This window comes from Oncorhynchus tshawytscha, linkage group LG30 (genome assembly GCF_018296145.1).
Source record: "Oncorhynchus tshawytscha isolate Ot180627B linkage group LG30, Otsh_v2.0, whole genome shotgun sequence".
Taxonomy (NCBI): domain Eukaryota; kingdom Metazoa; phylum Chordata; class Actinopteri; order Salmoniformes; family Salmonidae; genus Oncorhynchus; species Oncorhynchus tshawytscha.
In genome coordinates, this window is record NC_056458.1 from 8,435,870 (window position 1) to 8,455,688 (window position 19,819).

The 19,819-nt window shown below is 50.7% G+C and overlaps 1 protein-coding gene across 6 annotated transcripts in view; it reads left to right on the plus strand.

The window, feature by feature from the left end:
• The window catches only part of LOC112228845 (spectrin beta chain, non-erythrocytic 1-like), a 101,784-nt gene extending 82,208 nt beyond the window's left edge, over window positions 1-19,576 (plus strand). For 3 of the 6 annotated variants that reach the window (XM_042309368.1, XM_042309369.1, XM_042309371.1), the window contains 32 exons: window positions 2,466-2,578; window positions 2,653-2,840; window positions 2,988-3,105; window positions 5,161-5,319; window positions 5,703-6,005; window positions 6,699-6,852; window positions 7,062-7,456; window positions 7,574-7,837; window positions 8,084-8,295; window positions 8,628-8,765; window positions 9,121-9,340; window positions 9,510-10,046; window positions 10,135-10,428; window positions 10,591-10,737; window positions 10,852-11,115; window positions 11,260-11,490; window positions 11,587-11,676; window positions 11,760-12,050; window positions 12,180-12,310; window positions 12,463-12,667; window positions 13,193-13,567; window positions 13,886-14,130; window positions 14,254-14,392; window positions 15,243-15,327; window positions 15,451-15,647; window positions 15,785-15,900; window positions 15,993-16,068; window positions 16,475-16,564; window positions 17,418-17,593; window positions 17,876-18,070; window positions 18,679-18,721; window positions 18,813-19,576. In XM_042309368.1, the coding sequence (XP_042165302.1) occupies window positions 2,466-2,578; window positions 2,653-2,840; window positions 2,988-3,105; window positions 5,161-5,319; window positions 5,703-6,005; window positions 6,699-6,852; window positions 7,062-7,456; window positions 7,574-7,837; window positions 8,084-8,295; window positions 8,628-8,765; window positions 9,121-9,340; window positions 9,510-10,046; window positions 10,135-10,428; window positions 10,591-10,737; window positions 10,852-11,115; window positions 11,260-11,490; window positions 11,587-11,676; window positions 11,760-12,050; window positions 12,180-12,310; window positions 12,463-12,667; window positions 13,193-13,567; window positions 13,886-14,130; window positions 14,254-14,392; window positions 15,243-15,327; window positions 15,451-15,647; window positions 15,785-15,900; window positions 15,993-16,068; window positions 16,475-16,564; window positions 17,418-17,593; window positions 17,876-18,070; window positions 18,679-18,721; window positions 18,813-19,031 (6,410 nt within the window). In that variant the 3' untranslated portion in view covers window positions 19,032-19,576. The remainder of the gene's footprint in view (window positions 1-2,465; window positions 2,579-2,652; window positions 2,841-2,987; window positions 3,106-5,160; window positions 5,320-5,702; window positions 6,006-6,698; window positions 6,853-7,061; window positions 7,457-7,573; window positions 7,838-8,083; window positions 8,296-8,627; window positions 8,766-9,120; window positions 9,341-9,509; window positions 10,047-10,134; window positions 10,429-10,590; window positions 10,738-10,851; window positions 11,116-11,259; window positions 11,491-11,586; window positions 11,677-11,759; window positions 12,051-12,179; window positions 12,311-12,462; window positions 12,668-13,192; window positions 13,568-13,885; window positions 14,131-14,253; window positions 14,393-15,242; window positions 15,328-15,450; window positions 15,648-15,784; window positions 15,901-15,992; window positions 16,069-16,474; window positions 16,565-17,417; window positions 17,594-17,875; window positions 18,071-18,678; window positions 18,722-18,812) is intronic. The other 3 variants (XM_042309370.1, XM_042309372.1, XM_042309373.1) reach the window with 3 other exon arrangements.
• The last annotated feature ends 243 nt before the right edge of the window (window positions 19,577-19,819 follow it).

Genomic DNA, 19,819 nt, shown 5'->3' on the forward strand with positions numbered 1-19,819 from the left:
AATTATGTAAAATTTTTGCAAAGAGCCAGGCGGCCCAAACTGTTGCATATACCCTGAGAAGTGACACAATTTCACCTGGTTAAATATTGCCTGCTAACCTGGATTTCTTTTAGCTAAATATGCAGGTTTAAAAATATATACTTGTGTATTGATTTTAAGAAAGGCATTGATGTTTATTGTTAAGTACACATTGGAGCAACGACTTTCGTTGATCGTTTGATTTTTATAAGATAATTTTAATGCTAGCTATCAACTTACCTTGGCTTACTGCATTCGTGTAACAGGTAGGCTCCTCGTGAGGCAGGTGGTTAGAGCGATGGACAAGTTAACTGTAAGGTTGCAAGATTTGCCTAGTTAAATAAAGATTAAATAAAGGTGTAAAAAATAAAAAATGGCGCCCAAAAAAATACAGATTTCTGATTGTTGAATTTGAATTTGAAATCGGCCCTAATTAATCGGTCAACCTCTAGTGTGGGCACGTCTGTCTGTCTGGCTGGCTGTATCTGTCTGTCTGTGCGTGTGTGTATGTCTGTCTGTGTGTATGTGTCTGCGTCTGTCTGTGTATGTGTCTGTCTGTATCTGTGTGTGTCTGTCTGTATCTGTGTGTGTCTGTCTGTATCTGTGTGTCTCTATCTGTATCTGTGTGTCTCTGTCTGTATGTCTGTGTACAGTGCCTTGCGAAAGTATTCGGCCCCCTTGAACTTTGCGACCTTTTGCCACATTTCAGGCTTCAAACATAAAGATATAAAACTGTATTTTTTTGTGAAGAATCAACAACAAGTGGGACACAATCATGAAGTGGAACGACATTTATTGGATATTTCAAACTTTTTTAACAAATCAAAAACTAAAAAATTGGGCGTGCAAAATTATTCAGCCCCCTTAAGTTAATACTTTGTAGCGCCACCTTTTGCTGCGATTACAGCTGTAAGTCGCTTGGGGTATGTCTCTATCAGTTTTGCACATCGAGAGACTGAAATTTTTTCCCATTCCTCCTTGCAAAACAGCTCGAGCTCAGTGAGGTTGGATGGAGAGCATTTGTGAACAGCAGTTTTCAGTTCTTTCCACAGATTCGATTGGATTCAGGTCTGGACTTTGACTTGGCCATTCTAACACCTGGATATGTTTATTTTTGAACCATTCCATTGTAGATTTTGCTTTATGTTTTGGATCATTGTCTTGTTGGAAGACAAATCTCCGTCCCAGTCTCAGGTCTTTTGCAGACTCCATCAGGTTTTCTTCCAGAATGGTCCTGTATTTGGCTCCATCCATCTTCCCATCAATTTTAACCATCTTCCCTGTCCCTGCTGAAGAAAAGCAGGCCCAAACCATGATGCTGCCACCACCATGTTTGACAGTGGGGATGGTGTGTTCAGGGTGATGAGCTGTGTTGCTTTTACGCCAAACATAACGTTTTGCATTGTTGCCAAAAAGTTCAATTTTGGTTTCATCTGACCAGAGCACCTTCTTCCACATGTTTGGCGTGTCTCCCAGGTGGCAAACTTTAAACGACACTTTTTATGGATATCTTTAAGAAATGGCTTTCTTCTTGCCACTCTTCCATAAAGGCCAGATTTGTGCAATATACGACTGACTGTCCTATGGACAGAGTCTCCCACCTCAGCTGTAGATCGCTGCAGTTCATCCAGAGTGATCGTGGGCCTCTTGGCTGCATCTCTGATCAGTCTTCTCCTTGTATGAGCTGAAAGTTTAGAGGGACGGCCAGGTCTTGGTAGATTTGCAGTGGTCTGATACTCCTTCCATTTCAATATTATCGCTTGCACAGTGCTCCTTGGGATGTTTAAAGCTTGGGAAATCTTTTTGTATCCAAATCCGGCTTTAAACTTCTTCACAACAGTATCTCGGACCTGCCTGGTGTGTTCCTTGTTCTTCATGATGCTCTCTGCGCTTTTAAAGGACCTCTGAGACTATCACAGTGTAGGTGCATTTATACGGAGACTTGATTACACACAGGTGGATTGTATTTATCATCATTAGTCATTTAGGTCAACATTGGATCATTCAGAGATCCTCACTGAACTTCTGGAGAGAGTTTGCTGCACTGAAAGTAAAGGGGCTGAATAATTTTGCACGCCCAATTTTTCAGTTTTTGATTTGTTAAAAAAGTTTGAAATATCCAATAAATGTCCCGTTCCACTTCATGATTGTGTCCCACTTGTTGTTGATTCTTCACAAAAAAAATACAGTTTTATATCTTTATGTTTGAAGCCTGAAATGTGGCAAAAGGTCGCAAAGTTCAAGGGGGCCGAATACTTTCGCAAGGCACTGTATGTGTCTGTCTGTGTATGTGTCTGTCTGTGTATGTGTCTGTCTGTGTATGTGTCTGTGTATCTGTGTGTCTGTCTGTGCATGCAGAAGTGTGTGGAGAGGAAATGTGGAGCACAGTGAAAGGATCAAGTGTAAATGAACTTCAGTGCTGAAGTAGTGCATGTCTCTCTTTCCAGATGTCAACGTTGACCAGCCGGATGAGAAGTCCATCATCACCTACGTGGCCACCTACTACCACTACTTCTCCAAGATGAAGGCCCTGGCTGTGGAGGGCAAGAGGGTTGGCAAGGTGGGGTACAACGGCTGTGTGTGTGGGCTTGTTACTGTCCTTGGGGCCCATCTTACCCCTTCTCTCCCTCCCAGGTGCTGGACTATGCCATTGAGGCTGACCAGCTGGTTGGGAACTATGAGAGCCTGGCGTCAGAGCTGCTGCAGTGGATCGAGCAGACCATTCTGACCCTGAACGACCGGCAGCTGGCCAACTCCCTGAGCGCCGTGCAGAACCAGCTGCAAGCCTTCAACACCTACCGCACCGTGGAGAAACCCCCTAAGTAAGACGGGGATACACCGCTGGGGGGGAATTTAAGAACTGGGATGATGTTCTAGATTAGAACATAAATCTCAGCAGGTTGGAATCATAACTGCACGTATTCCATGGTAGGTTAGGTGTCTGACCTGGCTGTGTTGGTGTTCCTCAGGTTCACAGAGAAAGGCAACCTGGAGGTGCTGCTGTTCACCATTCAGAGCAAGATGAGAGCCAACAACCAGAAGGTGTACATGCCCAGAGAGGGCAAGCTCATCTCTGACATCAACAAGGTATCACTGTCACTCTGTTGTCCACCCAATGGCAAGAAGTTTCAACAGATCAAATTGTTAGGCCCCTCCCTGTTTGTTCCATTTGCTTCCGTTTGGGGTTCTGTTTGGTTCCTAATGAATACACCCTCTGGTGACACTGATGCCTTGTAACAAGGTGCAGTTACTCCCTGTTTAAATGCATGAATAGAGTAGAACGTTTAATAAACACCAGTTGACCCTACAGCCGTCTAGGATCATGAATAACACCCCTGAGCGTCAGTATAGAGACAAAGTAGAATCTCAATTCAACGGCTCAGACACAAGAGGTATGTGGCAGGGTCTACAGTCAATCGCGGATTACAAAAAGAAAACCAGCCCAGTCACAGACCAGGATGTCTTGCTCCCAGGCAGACTAAATCACTTTTTTTGCCCGCTTTGAGGACAATACAGTGCCACTGACACTGCCCGCAACTAAAACATGCGGACTCTCCTTCACTGCAGCCGACGTGAGGAAAACATTTAAACGTGTCAACCCTCGCAAGGCTGCAGGCCCAGACGGCATCCCCAGCCGTGCCCTCAGAGCATGCGCAGACCAGCTGGCTGGTGTGTTTACGGACATATTCAATCAATCCCTATCCCAGTCTGTTGTTCCCACATGCTTCAAGAGGGCCACCATTGTTCCTGTTCCCAAGAAAGCTAAGGTAACTGAGCTAAACGACTACCGCCCCGTAGCACTCACTTCCGTCATCATGAAGTGCTTTGAGAGACGAGTCAAGGACCATATCACCTCCACCCTACCTGACACCCTAGACCCACTCCAATTTGCTTACCGCCCAAATAGGTCCACAGACGATGCAATCTCAACCACACTGCACACTGCCCTAACCCATCTGGACGAGGAATACCTATGTGAGAATGCTGTTCATCGACTACAGCTCGGCATTTAACACCATAGTGCCCTCCAAGCTCGAGACCCCGGGTCTCGACCCCGCCCTGTGCAACTGGGTACTGGACTTCCTGACGGGCCGCCCCCAGGTGGTGAGGGTAGGCAACAACATTTCCACCCCACTGATCCTCAACACTGGGGCCCCACAAGGGTGCGTTCTGAGCCCTCTCCTGTACTCCCTGTTCACCCACGACTGCGTGGCCACGCACGCCTCCAACTCAATCATCAAGTTTGCGGACGACACAACAGTGGTAGGCTTGATTACCAACAACGACGAGACGGCCTACAGGGAGGAGGTGAGGGCCCTCGGAGTGTGGTGTCAGGAAAATAACCTCACACTCAACGTCAACAAAACTAAGGAGATGATTGTGGACTTCAGGAAACAGCAGAGGGAACAACCCCCTATCCACATTGATGGAACAGTAGTGGAGAGGGTAGTAAGTTTTAAGTTCCTCGGCGTACACATCACAGACAAACTGAATTGGTCCACCCACACAAACAGCATCGTGAAGAAGGCGCAGCCACAGACTGAAAAACAGCTTCTATCTCAAGGCCATCAGACTGTTAAACAGCCACCACTGACATTGAGTGGCTGCTGCCAACACACTGACTCAACTCCAGCCACTTTAATAATGGGAATTGATGGGAAATGATGTAAAATATATCACTAGCCACTTTAAACAATGCTACCTAATATAATGTTTACATACCCTACATTATTCATCTCATATGTATATGTATATACTGTACTCTATCATCTACTGCATCTTTATGTAATATATGTATCACTAGCCACTTTAACTATGCCACTTTGTTTACATACTCTTCTCATATGTATATACTGCACTCAATACCATCTACTGTATCTTGCCTATGCCACTCTGTACCATCACTCATTCATGTATCTTTATGTACATATTCTTTATCCCCTTACACTTGTGTCTATAAGGTAGTAGTTTTGGAATTGTTAGCTAGATTACTTGTTGGTTATTACTGCATTGTCGGAACTAGAAGCACAAGCATTTCGCTACACTCGCATTAACATCTGCTAACCATGTGTATGTGACAAATAAAATTTGATTTGGTTTAAGAGACACCTCCGACTTGCTGTGTTCTGATTGGCTCTGCAGGCGTGGGAGCGCCTGGAGAAGGCGGAGCACGAGCGGGAGCTGGCGCTGAGGAACGAGCTGATTCGCCAGGAGAAGCTGGAGATGCTCGCCGCTCGTTTCGACCGCAAGGCCGCCATGAGGGAGACCTGGCTGAGCGAGAACCAGCGGCTCGTCTCTCAGGTAACACACACACACACACACACACACACACACACATTCACTCCCCTGACCTTGAACTGGCAATGTGTTCAAACTGGGAAGGCAGGTGAGGAAGGATGGCGGTTATATTGTCTGTCTCTCAGTTGTCCACAGCCCAGAGTTAACTGTAATTGTAGGTGATGGTTGTGATGACTTTATTTTGATGGAGTGGACAGGCTTAGCGTCCTGCTGTCCTGCAGACAAGCCACTGTAATTATCTCAGTGAGGCAGGGGGGAGGGATTATATACGCTTGTTCAGTAGCTTTATCATAATTGCTACTGTCATAAGGTTATTCAACAGGCTACAGTGGTATGCGTTTGAACACGCTGACCTCCTCACCTCAAACTGTCCTCTTGTCCCACAGGACAACTTTGGCGTGGACCTGGGAGCGGTGGACGCCGCGACTCGTAAACACGAGGCCATCGAGACGGACATCGGGGCATACGGGGAGCGCGTGGCGGCCGTGGAGGCGGTGGCCAGGGAGCTGGAGGCGGAGAATTACCACGACGTGCGCCGAGTGCTGGCGAGGAGGGACAACGTGCTGCGGCTGTGGGAGTATCTGAAGGAGCTGTTAGCCGCTCGCAGGGAGAGACTCAACGCACACCGTGACCTGCAGAGACTGCTGCAGGAGATGAGATCCATCATGGACTGGATGGGAGAGATGAAGGTACTGGAACATATCAACACACCTGATATTCTCCCAGTGTAGAAAATGCACACTTGGTCATGGTCATGCTGTACATCTCACACTATCAACCCTGCATGCCAGTCCAAACTCAAATGACTCCTTTCAAAAATGGCGGCTACTTCTGGGTGTGATGGGTTACAGAGGTCGACTGAGGTGGTCCTGACTGGGACAGTCTGACAATGTATTCTTAGCTCTTCCCTTTCCCCTGCCTACCTTAAAGGGGATACTTCGGAATTTGGGCAATGAAGCCCTTTATCTACTTCCCCAGAGTCAGACAAACTCGCGGATACCATTTCTATGTCTCTGTGTCTGGTTTGAAGGAAGTTAAGAGGTAGTTTCGCGAGCCACTGCTAACTGGCATTACCCATAGACTCGGTCATTGCGCCTCAGAGAGATGGTATTGGGATTCAGAGAGCCTCACCTCATCAAAACCAAGTGAGCGCTCTGTTTTCTAAAGATAAAGTCTCACTTATCAGTCAGCACAAAAGCTGGCCCCTCATTTACGATATTGACACCGTGACTTAATCTATATCTCTTAGTGACTGCTGCAGCTATGTCTTTTACTAATGCCCCTGCCGTTCACATCTCATTAGCACCATTTATTAACTACGGGCAATTCAGACTTAGTGAGTGAATGCGTTTCTAACCTCTTCCTGCTCGGTGCTCTCTCAGGGTCGTCTGCAGTCCCAGGACAGTGGGAAGCACCTACATGATGTGGAGGACCTGCTGCAGACTCACAACCTGGTGGAGGCAGACATCTCAGCCCAGGCAGAGGGGGTCCGTGGGGTCCAGGGAGCCGCTCAGCGCTTCACCTCGGACCAACAGGGTGAGACTACAGATCTGCGCCCCCTCACTAATATACACTTGACAGTCAGTTACTGTGTACGTGTGATTATGGTAACGATGGCGTTCAACGACTATGCACTGTGCAAGCTTTTATGCGTCACGTAACTTATGAGGAGGATGGAATTTATGAATTTATTTGGATGCCTCTTCACCGATAACCATTTAGCTAATTCTCCTTCTCTCGCTCAGTCTACAAACCGTGTGAGCCGGCGCTGGTGGGAGAGAAGGTGTCTCTGCTGGGCCGGGCCTATGAGGAGCTGGGCCAGCTGGCCGGGGAGCGGAGGGTGCGCCTCGAGGATTCACGGCGCCTCTGGCAGTTCCTGTGGGAGCTGGGAGAGGAGGCGGCCTGGATCAGAGAGCAGGAGCAGATCCTGGCTGGAGGAGACTGTGGCCGCGACCTCACCTCCGCCCTGCACCTACTCAGCAAGCATGAGGCCTTCAGGGACGAGATGGCAGCCCGCTACGGCCCTCTGGGCAACAGCATCGCCGCCGGACAGACCCTGGTGGAGGAGGGACACATTGGAGCCCCAGAGTGCACTGAGAGGATCAGGGACGTCCGCGCTCAGTGGGCACACCTGGAGGAGGTGAGCAGGCAGGGGAAAGGAGGTTGACCGGTCTGGAGAGAGAAAATGAATTGATCGATTTCAGAAGGGGTTCCTCTTGTTTATATACTGATTCCTTCTCTCCCCCTCCGTCCCCAGACGTCCCAGCTGAGGGAGCAGCAGCTGAAGGAGGCAGTGGCCCTGCACCAGTTCCAGACAGACGCCAACGACATGGAGGCCTGGATCCTGGAGACGCTGCGCCAGGTGTCCAGCCAGGAGGTGGGCCACGACGAGTTCTCCACCCAGACCTTGGCCCGCAAGCAGAGGGAGGTGGAAGAGGAGATCCAGAGCCACCGCACCCTCATCGACTCCCTGCACGAGCAGGCCCTCACCCTGCCCCCAGTCCATGCAAACTCCCCTCAGGTCAGTTACCCCTGGAACAGCATATCAACCCACACTCACTAGGCACCGTGCTGTTTCTCCCTCTCTCTCTCTCTCTGACACACACAAACACGCCCATACACATTACAGAAAGACTCTCCATGTCTCCCATTTTAAGTGAGACATATTTTATTTATCGCTCCCATTTTGTGTTCCTTGACTTGTTATTGACTCTGCTCGGAGGGGCGTCCTCTGACTGAGTGGTTGTTGCCGTCTGGCTGTGTGTAGGTAGAGGGCCGTCTGCCTGCCATAGAGCAGCGTTACCACGAGCTGGAGGCCCTGTCTGCGTCGCGGCGTCAGGCCCTGGAGGGGGCGCTGGCCCTCTACCGCATGTACAGCGAGGCGGGCGCCTGCCAGCTGTGGGTGGGGGAGAAGGAACAGTGGCTGGACGGCATGCAGATCCCCACCAAACTGGAAGACCTGGAGGTGGTGCAGCAGAGGTGAGCTGGGGAAGGGAGGAGTGTTCCAACGATGGGATAGGAAGGAAGAGGTGGTCTTTAGGCTGTGATTTGAATAGCCTTTATAATGATTTGGTATTGATCTGTGTACGCTGATCATTGTGCTTCGTTGAGTGGATATCAAACTGAATCTCTCCTTTTTACGGTACAGCTGTAAAAATCTGGTCTTTTTTTTGTGTGGAATGGCAGAGCAATGTTTGGGGGATAGAAGCTCTTCCTATGATAATATTTCCCTTCTAATCTCCATTGTAGAGGCAAAGCAATGGGAACATGATACCGAGTGTTGAATGTACATCCCTGTGTGTGGGCTGCAGGTTCGAGACCCTGGAGCCTGAGATGAACAACCTGGGGACTCGTATCTCTGATGTCAACCAGGTGGCCCAACAGCTGCTGGGATCAGACAACCTCAGCAAAGAGCAGATCCACCAGACACAAGACCAGCTCAACAACAGGTTAGGAGTTCTCAACGTGATGCCTCTCAGACATGCAAATAACACAGCCCAAAACAACTACTTTTATTTGAATGGTTATTTGTGAGAACCAAATAGTCTACCAAATTGTATTTGAGAGTATTTTCAAATACCTGGGTTAAATGCATGGGACTGTTTTTGACTCTGTGTATTTGAGTATTTTCAACTGTTTTTCTTTTCAAATAAAATATATCTGAATACTTACTTCAAGAGCTTTGAAATAGTATTTGAACCCAGGTCTGAAAAACACATATACCCTCTGATGCATAGCCAATACACTGTATAACGTGAGCACTGGAAACAGGTGATTGAGACTTCCCCTTGCTCTGGTCCCCAGGTGGAAGGAGTTCCAGCGTCTGGCGGACCAGAGGAAACAGGCCCTGGAGTCGGCCCTCAACATCCAGAACTACCACCTGGAGTGTAACGAGATCCAGAGCTGGATGAGAGAGAAGACCAAGGTGATCGAGTCCACCGAGAGCCTGGGCAACGACCTGGCTGGTGTCATGGCCCTGCAGCGCAAACTCACCGGCATGGAGAGAGACCTGGAGGCCATTCAGGTACGGTGACGGATCAAAGGTTATGGAGGTGGACAGTTAAACCACCGCATCAGATCCATGTTTAATAGCGATCGGTTGAGTCATTAACTGGTTCACGTCAATCCTTTTGTATCATTTTATGCCATATGATGTTGGTGACACCATTTGTTTATTTTCCATATCTTTTCAGGGTAAGTTGGACGACCTGAAGAAGGAGGCAGAGACGCTGGCTGAGGAGCACCCGGACCAGGCAGAGGAGATCCATGCCCACCTGGGGGAGATCCAGGAGGTGTGGCAGGAGCTCAACGCCACCATGAAGCGGCGAGAGGAGTCTCTGGGCGAGGCCAGCAAGCTGCAGGGCTTCCTCCGGGACCTGGATGACTTCCAGTCCTGGCTGTCCCGCACGCAGACCGCCGTGGCGTCCGAGGACATCCCCACCTCGCTGCCAGAGGCTGAGCGCCTGCTCTCCCAGCACGAGGGCATCAAGAACGAGGTGGACAACTACAAGGAGGACTATGAGAAGATGCGGGCGGTGGGTGACGAGGTAACTCAGGGCCAGACGGACGCCCAGTACATGTTCCTGGCCCAGAGGCTGCAGGCGCTGGACACCGGCTGGCATGAGCTGCGCCGGATGTGGGAGAACCGCCACAGCCTTCTGGCCCAAGCCTTCGACTTCCAGAGCTTCCTGAGGGAAGTCAAGCAGGCTGAGGGCTTCCTCAACAGCCAGGTGAGGACCAGGACACCAGTGGAGAAGAATCAAACACGTCTATTGTCTATCTCGATGATGTTACAAATAGTTCTCTCTCCTTCTGTAGGAGTATGTGCTGTCCCACACTGAGATGCCCTCCAGCCTGCAGGGGGCAGAGGAGGCCATCAAGAAGCACGAGGACTTCCTGACCACCATGGAGGCCAGTGAGGAGAAGATCACGGGCGTGGTGGAGGCCGGACGCCGCCTGGTCAACGACCTTAACGCCAACTCTGACAAGATCCAGGAGAAGGCCGACTCCATCCAGGAGAGACATCAGAAGAATAGGGAAGCTGCAAATGAACTCCTGTCTAAACTGAAGGACAACCGTGAACTTCAGCACTTCCTGCAGGACGGACAAGAGGTACGAATCGCCAAACTGTTACAATAATAATGGTGGTGTGATACATTTTATTGACACTGTTTGTCTTGTAGTAAAAAAAAAAAAATTCAACTGCAGTCCAAGGAATTATCCTGAGGCACATGCATTGAGTAATATCATTCTCCTCTCTCTTTCTCTCTGCAGCTGACTCTGTGGATCAATGAGAAGATGCTGACAGCTCAGGACATGTCGTACGACGAGGCCAGGAACCTCCACAGCAAGTGGCAGAAACACCAGGCCTTCATGGCTGAGCTGGCCTCCAACAAAGACTGGCTGGATAAGATCGATAAGGTATGATCATAAAACTATTATACGATGAAAATAATAAGTGGGAAAAGCAGTGCGAAAGATGTGGGTGCCAGTATTTATGCTTTTTCTGACCCCTTTCCCCCATGCCCCTGTTAGGAGGGCCAGGCCCTGGTGACAGAGAAGCCGGAGCTACAGCCTGTAGTCCAGCAAACTCTGGAGGGCCTGCAGAGCCAATGGGAAGAGCTAGAGAACACTACACGCACCAAGGCTCAGTGCCTCTTCGATGCCAACAGGGCAGAGCTCTTCACCCAGAGCTGCTCTGCTCTCGACGTGTGGCTGAAGAACCTGTCAGGGCAGCTTCAGAGCGACGACTTCGGCAAGGACCTGACCTCCGTCAACATCCTGCTCAAGAAGCACCAGGTGGGTGACATTACACCGTCAAAGCCCGTTCTCAGTTGTCCTACTCCTTTGTGACCATTTGCGTGGAGAAGTGTCCGTATCGAAATGAAAGAGTAATAACAAACATCCCTGTGTGTGTGTGTGTGTGTGTGTGTGTGTGTGTAGATGCTGGAGCACCAGATGGAGGTGCGTGAGAAGGAGGTGCAGTCGCTGCAGTCCCAGGCGCTGGCGCTGTCCCAGGAAGATGCTGGTGGGGCCGTGGTGGAGGTGGACGGCCAGCAGAGACGTGTCACTGACAGCTTCTCCCAGCTCCAGGACCCCCTCAACCAGAGGCGGCAGCAACTGCTGGCTTCCAAGGAGGCCCACCAGTTCAACAGAGACCTGGAGGATGAGATTGTGAGTGGGACCACATGACTGGAAATACAGAGATGTTGTACAGAATCATCATCGTCGTCTTTTTAATGCACTTCCTCCTGTCTGTCGGTCAATTAGCTGTGGGTGAAGGAGAGGATGCCCCTGGCCACATCCACCGACCATGGGAAGGACCTGTCCAGTGTGCAGCTGCTCATCAAGAAGAACCAGGTACACAGACGAGAGAGGAATTTTAGGGAAGAGTCTGGACAGTAGGAGGGGAAAAAACACCGCAACACTGTTTTGTTATCCAGACTTTGCAGAAGGAGATCCAGGGCCACCAGCCCCGTATTGATGACATCCAGACCCACCGCAGGGGGATGTCCCCAGGGCAGGAGGAGGTGGACGGGGAGAGGCGGTCTGCTCTGGAGGGCCGTCTGGCGGAGCTCCGGGACTCCTGGGCCCAGCTCATTGCTGAGACGGACGAGCGCCACGCCCGGCTGGTGGAGGCTAACCGCGCCCAGCAGTTCTACACCGATGCTGCCGAGGCCGAGGCCTGGATGGGAGAGCAGGAGCTACACATGATGTCAGAGGAGAAGGCCAAGGTGAGAGGAGAGGCAGGCGGAAGTTAAGCTCCGTCTTTCCTAATGGCGTCTATTGTGCACACTAGTGCTGTGTCCCTGGCTTAATGGTGCTAACTCCATCTCTGTAACGTGTGTGTGTGTGTGACCCAGGATGAGCAGAGCGCTCTGGTGATGGTGAAGAAGCACCAGACGTTAGAACAGACCTTGGAGGACTACGCCCAGCCCATCCACCAGCTGGCCAACAGCAGCCGCACCATGATGACCAGCGAACACCCAGAGAGGTGAAGGGCACCAGGGTTAACGGGGGGCAGTTAAAAGCTAAGTACATTAAACTAATGCCACTTCACAATAGGATTTAACTACAGCCACAATGTCTCAGTCATTACAACTGGCCTGACTCACTCACTCACATATATATATTCCCTGCTGTTAGCGAGCGTATCAACCTACGGCAAGCCCAGGTGGACAAGCTGTACGCAGGGCTTAAGGACCTGGCTGAGGAGCGTCGTGGGCGTCTGCAGGAGAGACTGAGGCTGACCCAGCTGAAGAGAGAGGTGGACGACCTGGAGCAGTGGATCGCTGAGAGGGAGGTGGTGGCCGGATCCCATGAGCTGGGACAGGACTACGAACATGTCACCGTGAGTGGCTTTCCTTTCACTTCCTCATACGTTCAATTACGTACCAACACACACGCTTAGTAACACAACACACACGCTTAGTAACACAACACACACGCTTAGTAACACAACACACACGCTTAGTAACACAACACACACGCTTAGTAACACAACACAACACACACGCTTAGTAACACAACACAACACACACGCTTAGTAACACAACACAACACACACGCTTAGTAACACAACACAACACACACGCTTAGTAACACAACACAACACACACGCTTAGTAACACAACACAACACACACGCTTAGTAACACAACACAACACACACGCTTAGTAACACAACACAACACACACGCTTAGTAACACAACACAACACACACGCTTAGTAACACAACACAACACACACGCTTAGTAACACAACACATAGGCACTAATTGCTCACCGACAACTCTTTTTTTTCTGTCAGCTACCTTTTAAGAAGTATGGCGATAACCTGGGATTGTTATCCATATTTAAACCTCTTCTCCTCTCAGATGCTGCGGGACAAGTTCCGCGAGTTTGCTCGGGACACCAGCACCATCGGCCAGGAGCGCGTGGACGGCGTTAACGGGCTGGCCGATGACCTCATCGAGTCGGGTCACCCTGAGAATGCCAGCGTGGCAGAGTGGAAGGACGGGCTGAACGAGGCGTGGGCCGACCTGCTGGAGCTGATCGACACGCGCACCCAGATGCTGTCCGCCTCCTACGAGCTGCACCGCTTCCACCAGGACGCCCGCGAGGCGCTGGGGAGGGTCCGGGAGAAGAAGGAGGCGCTGCCCTCTGACCTGGGCCGTGACCTCAACACCGTCCAGCACCTCCACCGACAGCACACCGCCTACGAGCACGACATCCAGGCCCTCAGCGGACAGGTAGGCTGCTGCTCTTTTAAACTCCTGGCTGCACAATGAATTTCCCTTCGGGACAATAAAGATATTGAATTCAATTGGATGAACTCTGCACCATACCACCAGTGTACAGGGATACTTACAGGAACACTAGTGGGAGAAATAATGTAATTACACACACTTTTACACACCATCCCACAGTAGAATATTAGATTTAATGCATTGTGAGGGCTGCTTTTCAGACTCGTACTGGGGGCTATCAGAAATGTGTCAGAGCACATGAGGGGGCAGGTTAATGGTTTTCAGGATCCCTTCTGAGCCGGCTGCCTCCTCCAACCCCAGGTGAACCAGGTGCAGGACGACGCGGCGCGGCTGCAGAAGGCCTACGCCGGGGAGAAGGCCGAGGAGATCCACCGGAGCGAACGCTCTGTCACTGAGGCCTGGGAGGGTCTGCTGGGGGCCGGCCAGGCTCGCCGTCACCTCCTGCTGGACACCGTGGAGAAGTTCCGCTTCGTCAACATGGTGCGTGACCTCATGTTGTGGATGGATGGGGTCAACCTGCAGATCGACGCCCACGACAGCCCCAGGTGAGACCTGACCTTACCTCTGTTCTCTCATCGTTGTTCTCAATGTTTTTATTAAGGTTTTACGCTGAATTTCTGTCGTTCGTCCGTCCCGTCCCCCATCCTCTCTCTCTCTCTCTCTGTCAGGGACGTGTCCTCTGCAGGGTTGGTCATAGCCAACCATCAGGACATCAAGTCTGAGATCGAGACCCGGGCAGACAGCTTCACCACCTGCAATGAGATGGGACACTCTCTCATCAACAACAACCACTATGCAGCTGATGAGGTATGGGCCATGTCACCGTTACGTCACATACTGGACACCCACATTTGGATTTAGTCACGGGATTAGGACAAAAGCAAATGTAAAAGGTGTGTTTATGCAAATCAAATCACATTTATTTAGTCACATGCTACGTAAACGACAGGTGTAGGCTAACGGTGAAATGCTTACTTGCGGACCGTTCTCAATGATGCAGAAAGAAAAATGTAGGAAAATAATAACACAAGGAATAAATACCAGTACCGAGTCGATGTGCAGGGGTACGCGGTAATTGGGGTACATATAGGGAGGGGTTAAGTGATGACTAGGCAACAGGATAGATAATAAACCGTAGCGGCAGCGTATGTGATGAGTAAAACCAGTTAGGGCAAAAAGGGGTACCGCTTTCCGGGCGGAAACCGAGAGAACGGTCTATGGCTTGGGTGGTTGGAGTCTTTTTCCGGGCCTTCCTTTCACACCGCCTGATATAGAGGTCCTGGATGGCAGGGAGCTTGGTCCCAGTGATGTACTGGACTGGCCGAACCACCCTCTAGCACCATGTAATTGAGGGCGGTGATATTGCCACACCAAGCAGTGATGCAGCCAGTCAAGATGCTCTCAATGGTACCGCTGTAGAACCTTTTTGAGGATTTGAGGGCCCATGCCAAACCTGTTCAACCTCCTGAGGTTTCTTCACAACTGCGCGCGGACCATTTTAAAGTTGTTAGTCTTACTGACGTTGAGGGAGCGGTTGTTCCGGCCCCACACTGACCAGGGACCTACCGCCGTCGTGTCGGCGTTAGCCCTGAGTGTGTAGTGCGGCTTGCTGCTTGTTCATGTAATGTTACTGACATACCTGTTGGCTTTCCCATAGATCCTGGAGAAACTGGACCAGCTCCAGGGTAAGAGGGATGAGATCAGCAACAAGTGGCAGGACAAGATGGACCACCTCCTGATAGGTATGTGGACTTCAGGGTGTTTTTTCAATTGAATTAATGAATTCATTTTGCATTTGTCTGTTTTAACACGTTTTGCTCGTGATCTTTTCATGGATGCTCATTATTTTCTGGTTTCTGTCTCAGTTCTGGAGGTGCTGCAGTTTGGCCGGGATGCGTGCGTGGCAGAGACGTGGCTGGCAGGCCAGGAGCCCCTGGTGCGGGGGGCCGAGCTGGGCTCTAACGTGGACGAGGTGGAGAGCCTGATAAAACGCCACGAGGCCTTCGAGAAGCTGGCCGCCGGCTGGGAGGAACGCTTCACCCTGCTGGAGAAACTCACCACGGTGAGGAGGACGGGGGTGGTTTGCAAATGGGAAGACGGTGGGTTAGCAGGAGTTGGGAGAATGCATGTACTTGGCGTTGTTAGGAAGGTAGGGTAACGTCTCCTCTGAACAGCCACTAACCTGGGCTTCCATTTCAGCTGGAGGAGCAGGAGATCCAGAGGAGGAGGGAGGAGGAGGAAAGGGCGAGACGAACCCCCACACCACCCCCGACAGAAGAGGTGGCCCCGTCTGAGGCCGAAACACATGATGCCAGGTAAGACTGGAGGAACTCCTAGTAATCAGAGATATTTGATGCCCCCCCCCTCCCCTCGTTCTCATGCTCATTTCCCCTTCTGTGTAACCCAGGACCAGCCTGGACCAGACCACACTCAACCAGTCAGTATCAGTCAATGGAGTCCACAGCTACCAGGACACCTCCCAGGTGAGAGAGGACATTGATTAGATACAGTATGTCTCAAAGGTTCTAACCTCCTGTTTCATGCACTCAAATTAAACTACTGACTGAAATAGTTCCAGATTTTCACCGCAGTATGAAGTGTGTGTTTTTTCTTTCATGTTTTTGTCTTTTTCCTCTTCATGTTGTCCTGTTCATATGTTTGAGGAGATTTGAATGAAAGATTTTAAATGTTCTAAGTGTGAGAGACTTTGACATAACTGTAACCAAGCCTGTATATGTTCGACGTGAGTCTGTTTCCCCATTTCTGATGTGATTGTGTCCCTTTTGTCGTGCGTGTGTCAGGCTGTTTCAAACGCGTTAGCACAGGGTAGCATGCTATCTCCTAGCACAAGGACTTCTTAACAATGACTTGTTGCGTCTTTACCTGCAGTCGTTATCAGTATCATCAGTGTCAGTGGAAAAGAAAGAGAAGTGTGAACCTGTCTCTAAACCTGTGTCTAAGCCAAAGCATCCGCTGCGCGTGAGTACCTATCCTAGCCTAGCTTCCTCATCCCACCCCCCCCCATCACCGCCTGCGCTCAGCTCCCGCAGTACCTCAGCATGACCTACTAGAGGGCGCCATCGTCCTCTGTCACTGTGCCATTGCTTTGTTTGATTTTGAAGATATACAGTCCCCGCAGCTGTTGAGCCAATCATGCCTCACACAGATTCATTATATCATTTGGTGTCACCAGAAGCATCAGAGGCTCTTAAGCCTTTCTTGGGTGCTGTTCCATTTGTAACCACCTTCAAAATGACCAGCACATGAGGGTAGTTTCAGTTCCAAGCTATTGTTAGTATGAGGTGATGAGGGTTGTCCCTAGCTGGCAGGTCCCTGGGTGGGCTGTGCCTAGCTTGGTGGGGTTGTTTTGAATGGGGTGTTAGTAGGGAAAGTTTTTTTTAAGAGAGGAAATGTTGATTTCCTTTCAAATTGAGTTTGATGTTTTGCCAGGAAACAAAGATAACAATGCCACACCCCCTCTATAAAAAGCAACGTGTATCTTAGCAACAGTATGACAATGCTTTCTGCCTGCGTTTGCCATGTTCCAGTAAGGCTGTGAGTGACATTCAGATGAGGGTTGACCCTCCTCCTGCGGGTTTGGAGCTCTTCTCCATGTGTCTGTCGTCTGTTAACGTGTGTCTGTGTAGTCCTGTATGTGTTTTTTGTCCATCCTTTTCAAAGCTACCATCTAGTGCATGTGTGGATATGGACATTCAGCTGTTGTCTCGTTTTGTTAAGTTCCGACAGACAGTCAATGACTGGTATTACGCCGCATGGCTTCTAGGAATCGTTGTGGCCATGTGTCCTGACTGCCGTGTGTCTTGGATGACAGGGTTCTGAGTCCGACTCTGTGAATGGTCCGGGGAGGGACAGCGGGCTGGCGTCTTCACGCCTGGACCCATCTGCCACGCTACCCAGCAAGGGAGATAACGCTGGCACAGACGCCATGGAAGGCCTGCTCTACCGCAAGCAGGAGATGGAGACCCACGCCAAGAGGGCAGCTAGCAGGTGAGATACCGCGACGGGAGTTGGGCAGGGGTCATGGAGGGGCGTCTTGGAGTGAGCGTCGGAGTGCCATGAAGGGTAAATGGAGAGCCCTAGGTTATATAGACTCCGTCTGTTGAAGGATGGGATTAATACGAGCAAAAACAACACCAACATAAGAAGTTAGATGTAGGATTTTGGAGTGTGTATTCTTTTGATGAAGAAAATAGCCTTTTGTGTGTCGCCATGAACTCTTTGATGTCCCTAACCTTTTCAGGCGCATGCCTGCATGCCTTCCGCCAACAGCTTCTCTCTCTCTTCCCATAGGTCCTGGCAGAATGTCTACTGCGTTCTGCGTAAGGGCAGCCTTGGCTTCTACAAGGACCAGAAGAGCGCCTCCGGCGGGATCCCCTACCACGGAGAAGTCCCCATCAGCCTGGGAGAGGCTGTGTGTGAGGTGGCACACGACTACAAGAAGAGGAAACACGTCTTCAAGCTACGGTGAGAGGAGAGGGAGAGGGAGAGGGAGGGGGGGGAGAGGGAGAGGGGGAGAGGGAGGGAGGGGGAGGGAGGAGAGGGAGAGAGAGAGGCTGTGTGTGAGGTGGCGCACGACTACAAGAAGAGGAAACACGTCTTCAAGCTACGGTGAGAGGAGAGGGAGGGGGAGGGGGGGGGGGGGAGAGGGGGGGAGGGAGGGAGAGGGAGGGGGAGGGGAGGAGGAGAGGGAGAGAGAGGGCTGTGTGTGAGGTGGCGCACGACTACAAGAAGAGGAAACACGTCTTCAAGCTACGGTGAGAGGAGAGGGAGAGGGAGGGGGAGAGGGAGGGAGAGGGGGAGAGGGAGGGAGAGGGGGAGGGGGGGAGGGGGAGGGGGAGAGAGAGAGAGGAGAGGGGGGGGAGAGGGGGAGAGAGAGGCTGTGTGTGAGGTGGCGCACGACTACAAGAAGAGGAAACACGTCTTCAAGCTACGGTGAGAGGAGAGGGAGGGAGAGGGAGAGGGAGGGAGGGGGAGAGGGAGGGGGAACTGGACGGTTTGAATAGAGAATAGTCTTGTAAACTCAATTAAATTGTGATGTGCATCTATAGTGACCCGGCGTTTCTCTTGTGCAGGCTAGGAGACGGTAAGGAGTTCCTGTTCCAAGCTAAAGATGAGGTGAGTGTCACATTTGAACCCAAACAAGATTCTGATGCTCCTCTGGTGTTTTCCCCCTACTCAGGACTAACCCTGCGTTTGTCTGTCCCAGCCGGAGATGGCCTCGTGGATCCACTCCATTCATAGCTGCATCCCAGCAGGGGGGTCAGGAGACCGCTCCCCCGGAGGCCCCAGGGCCCTGAGCCGAGCCATGACTATGCCCCCCATCTCCCCTAGCTCAGCAGAGGCTGCAGGGGTCACCATGCGCAACAAGGAGGGCAAGGAGAAGGACCGCGAAAAGAGGTTCAGCTTCTTTGGCAAGAAGAAATAAAACGTCTGGAGAAAAACAACATCAAGGAAAATGATATTTGTCGAAATTCCACCAAACTGAAACGGGCAGAAAGGAAAACGGTCTTGTGGCATAAACGCATCGCTCTCAGCCTTGGTCCTAAGGAGTTTGTCAACAACTATGTGGCGCACACACAGAGCTTGCTCTTCCTCCCTCTCTTCTCCCTCCCTCCCTCTCCATTTGTCTTCTCTTTCCCTCTCATATCGCTCTTTCCATTTCTCACATTAGATTCATCCTACCAATGTAAGCCCTTGTCTTTTGCTTCAATGGCATTTTCAGACAAGAAGCTGTGTTTGTTGATCAGTCACTAATAAGAACTCTTTGACCTCATCGCTGGGGGGGAACCAAGGTGTTTGTGGGGAGATGAGAGGCAGGGGTGGTTAGCATTGGCAGAGCCAAGAGGCTATGAGGCCTGTAAGAGTCCATTCTCTTCCATTCACCCACATTGGATTCTGTTTAAAATGAGTTCTTCCTCGACCAGTTTTTAGATGGCTAATCTGCTCTAATGCTGTTTTACCACTAAAAGAGAACCCATGGACCACGGTAGAGAGTGCTGTCCCCTCACGTCCCCTCTCCCAGTCTCTCTCTCCCCCTCCTTGGGAAGGACCACATCATTTTTGGGACGTTGGCGTAATTAACGTTACCAATAATTATTGCTGTTATTATAATTAATATTTATCTTTTTGCTGTTGCAAGCTTGAGGAGGGGGGAGAGAGTTATTTAAAGAGTACGTCAGTGGATGTATTGAGTCGTGTTGTGAAACAACAATT